We start from the raw sequence: 3,692 nt of genomic DNA on the forward strand, positions 1-3,692 counted from the left end.
TCCTTGAGAAAAAATATTTTATATATATAAATAACTACTATATCCACAAAATATCTGTACCATCGGAAAAAAACTAATTCCTAAAATGTCATGAGAATTAAATCCATAAACTTTCAATAATAAATATACTTTAATAATCAAAACTCTCCCCCACACACTTTATATATATAAAATATCGAAAACATATTTTAACCCAGTCACTCGATATATATAAAATATCAAAAACATATTTTAAACCACTCACTTGATATTACTGCAGCCTAGCAAACAATTATATCACCAAATTGAAGAAAAAAACAAGGAAAAAAACAAAAAAGAAAACACCAAAATTTAAAATAATTAAACAACCCAATAAATTTGATCCTTTCAACCACATCATTTTGAGATCTGGTCACGCAAACTCACTCCGCCCACCCCGCCGCCTCCCCAGTAGTGGGTCGGTTGATACCCTTCCGTGTCTAACATGTTCAGGTGTTAAATCCAACCAAAACCATATAAACAAAGCGATCCAGTATACCGACAAGTCGATTCGACGGTACAAAATTGCTGCTAGTCGATTCGCTGGTACAAAATGGCTGCTAGCCCCGGGCGTCAATTGCCAACAAATTCCTTCCATGTGATCAGAACGCCGATTGCAGTCTTGCCTGTGGCTCCATTCAGCCCCGACAGAGAATTGAAGTATTGCAGCAGGCAACGCCCTGCAAAAGCACAATGGGGCTCCATGGTCCCGCCGAGAGGCGCCGAGTTCGGATCCCCGGAGCCAACCTCCCCCGAGGTAGGGTGTATGGGGCAGATTAAGTTGAAGCAGAAATGGACCAAGGTGTCCGTGCTGAGCGTGGAGAAAAGCCCTGGGCGAACGACGCAGGGTAATTTGCTATCCAAAATCATGAAGGGTAATTTGCCATCCAAAATCATGAAATTTATCTTCGGCAGCCATGCAGGAGGAGGAGGAGGACAAGGAGATTCCGTGGCGGCCAGCGCTGGTGATTGTCCTACACAAGAAGGTTGTAGGTCACCCTACCCTTTGCTAGGGCAGCTCAAACGATATGCCTCGACTTCATATGACGCTAAATTTGGCGATATTTACCCTCGGCCACACCTATTTGTGGATCCATCGGGGTCACCCCATAATGAGAGTAATGGGGGCAGGGGTTGAGGGAACCATTTTCAACGTGATCGTGGACCTGTTCGGCGCCATCCAGGTAATTAAGCTCTAGTTTTTCATGTTCAGGTTTTCTTCCGCTGGAAATTATCAATAAAATTACATACGAGTGTTGTCATTTTAGGGTTTGTTTTAATCCAAATTCAATGATCATATGAATTAATTAATTTTAATGTTGTGATTAATTGGAAAGATATTTTTAGAAAGACATTTTTGTAAACCTCTAATCTCGATTTAGATTACCCTTACCACTCTTCAAAATTATCATACATTCATGAAATGAAATATGTAAATTTCATTCATCTTCTGGCATGATCAAGATTGTATCAGTAATCCTGCATTCTTGGAATGAGATATGTAAATTCCATTCTCTTCTGGTATGATCAAGATTGTATCAGTAATCCTGAATTCTTCTGGTGTGATCAAGATTGTATCAGTAATCCTGAATTCTTAGATTGAGATATGTATATTTAATTTGGTTCGGGTATGACCGAAATACTACTAATTTTTATGGGCATGACTAAAATATTATTAATATCCCTTTGTCATGTATAAGTCAATGTTCAGACATCCATCACAAGAACTCATCAGTTTCAAGAGTTGTGATCTATTTTTTTTTAAAGATTGGCAATTTCCATTCCCCCACTGTAATTGAACAGAATGGTTTAAAATTGATGTTTCAGCAAAACTATATTTTGAAATAAAAATTATCCTGGGAACAACCAGTACATTCAGCGAGTATTAGAATTGCCTTGTCACATTGTGTTTCATGTTAAACAGGTATTGTGGATTTGTTGGTAAATGGCGCCTTGCTAAATGACAACTTATGGCTTTGTATGTTAAAAGTTGTCCCTCGCTTAGCCCGTTTAACACTCAATGAGTTGACCATGGACTGCATTCATTTTATATATATATATACATATGGTTTTTTAAATATTTTTTTGTTTAATTGTATTTTTGAATACTTTAATTTTGTTAAAATTAATTTAGATAATTTAATATAATTTTAATAACTTAAATTTAAAATTTTAATTATTTTTATTTAAATTTTTTTATTAAAAAAATTACAAAACATAACATTAAATTAAAATTAATTAAAAATAAAAATGAAAGAAATATGTATATTAAATAATTTCAAAAATATTCTTACATTTAAATCTGCAAAAATCACCTACTCGGATTGATGATGGCCTCGTCTATCCAAGAGATTGGATTTACCTCACGTGCTATAATAATGTCTCCATAAAGACTGCATAGGTTTTGTTTTTATGAGTATCCTCTCCAGTTTACATTTGGTTGAATATAGAAAAGATTGAAATGTTGTTCGTAACTATAAGCTTTTCGCACTTTCTCAATCCTTAAAATAGTATAATTTTTACTTTTAGGACACCCTTTAAGATGGGAGTGATTATAACTCGTAAAATAATTTAACAGATCACTTTCAAGTTTTTTTAATATATCGTATATATAAGTTGCAGATAAACTAAAATTGAGTTCAAAACAAGTAGACATGAACTACTCACAAAAGGAACACATTTCCAAGAAAAAGTCACACCCCTTAAGATATTTAACTTGTATATGTAACTATTCAAATAAACCTTTTCTCTCATGCACCTCCCTGTGTTTCCAAATCAAAGTGTTGGTTTATAACATAAAGTCTTGGTTTATAACATAAAGTCTTATGTATTTGCAAGAACAAAAATTAGAAACTTAAGATTCTATTACTTATTAGAAGACAAATTATGCACCTCTATGTGTTTCCAAAACAAAGTGTTTGTTTATACCATAAAGTTTTATGTATTTGCACCTAAGATCAAAGATTAAAAACTTGCCCAGGTTCTATTACTTATTAGAAGACAAATTATATTTCAAATCCTTCATAGAATGTTCTAACCATTGTAGGGAAAACTAAATTAGTCCATGGATTTCATTACTTATTACTTATTGTTGGACATAATCCTTTGGTATTTTTGTTTTAAAATAAAATTGCACATAAATAAAATTAGAAATATGAAAACACCCTTTAGGGATGAAACTAAGGGTCATTCCTTTGTATAAATATGATAGCTCATTAAAGAAATATATCACTTGGGATTTACCCATCATGGATTGACATAGTAGCAGAGCCAAGTTTAGGCACTCCTCCCCACTTAGTGTAACTCATTTATGACGTTCACTCAATTTTTAGTTTGTAACTATGTGGGTTCTTACTCTATTCTAGCACAAACTTTTCATACAACAATTTATATTTCCTTCAATTCTTCTTTTAGTATAACTCTCTATGCATTTTCCCAACCAATAACATTTAGATCTAGCCTCAAAATTTTAATGTTGGTGAATCCATAACCAAATTTGCATTTTAGTTCAAATTTGCATTTCAGTTCATATGTATTTTCTCTCTAGTGTTATTATACTTGTATTTGTTACCATAAGAAATTTTAATGTTGGTGAATCCATAACCAAATTTGCATTTCAGTTCATATGTATTTTCTCTCTAGTGTTATTATACTTGTATTTCTTACCATAAGAC

General features: G+C 33.2%; 1 protein-coding gene across 1 annotated transcript; it reads left to right on the forward strand.

Annotated features, from left to right (window-relative positions):
- Positions 1-479: 479 nt before the first annotated feature.
- On the forward strand, positions 480-1,329 carry LOC149265053 (uncharacterized). The gene has a single exon (XM_089391302.1). The coding sequence runs from the start codon at positions 572-574 to the stop codon at positions 1,154-1,156; it is 585 nt and encodes a 194-aa protein (XP_089247428.1). The 5' UTR covers positions 480-571; the 3' UTR covers positions 1,157-1,329.
- Positions 1,330-3,692: the final 2,363 nt, after the last annotated feature.

This window comes from Pinus tabuliformis, chromosome 6 (assembly GCF_031772625.1).
Source record: "Pinus tabuliformis cultivar Carrire ecotype Pingquan chromosome 6, CPIR1, whole genome shotgun sequence".
Classification (NCBI taxonomy): domain Eukaryota; kingdom Viridiplantae; phylum Streptophyta; class Pinopsida; order Pinales; family Pinaceae; genus Pinus; species Pinus tabuliformis.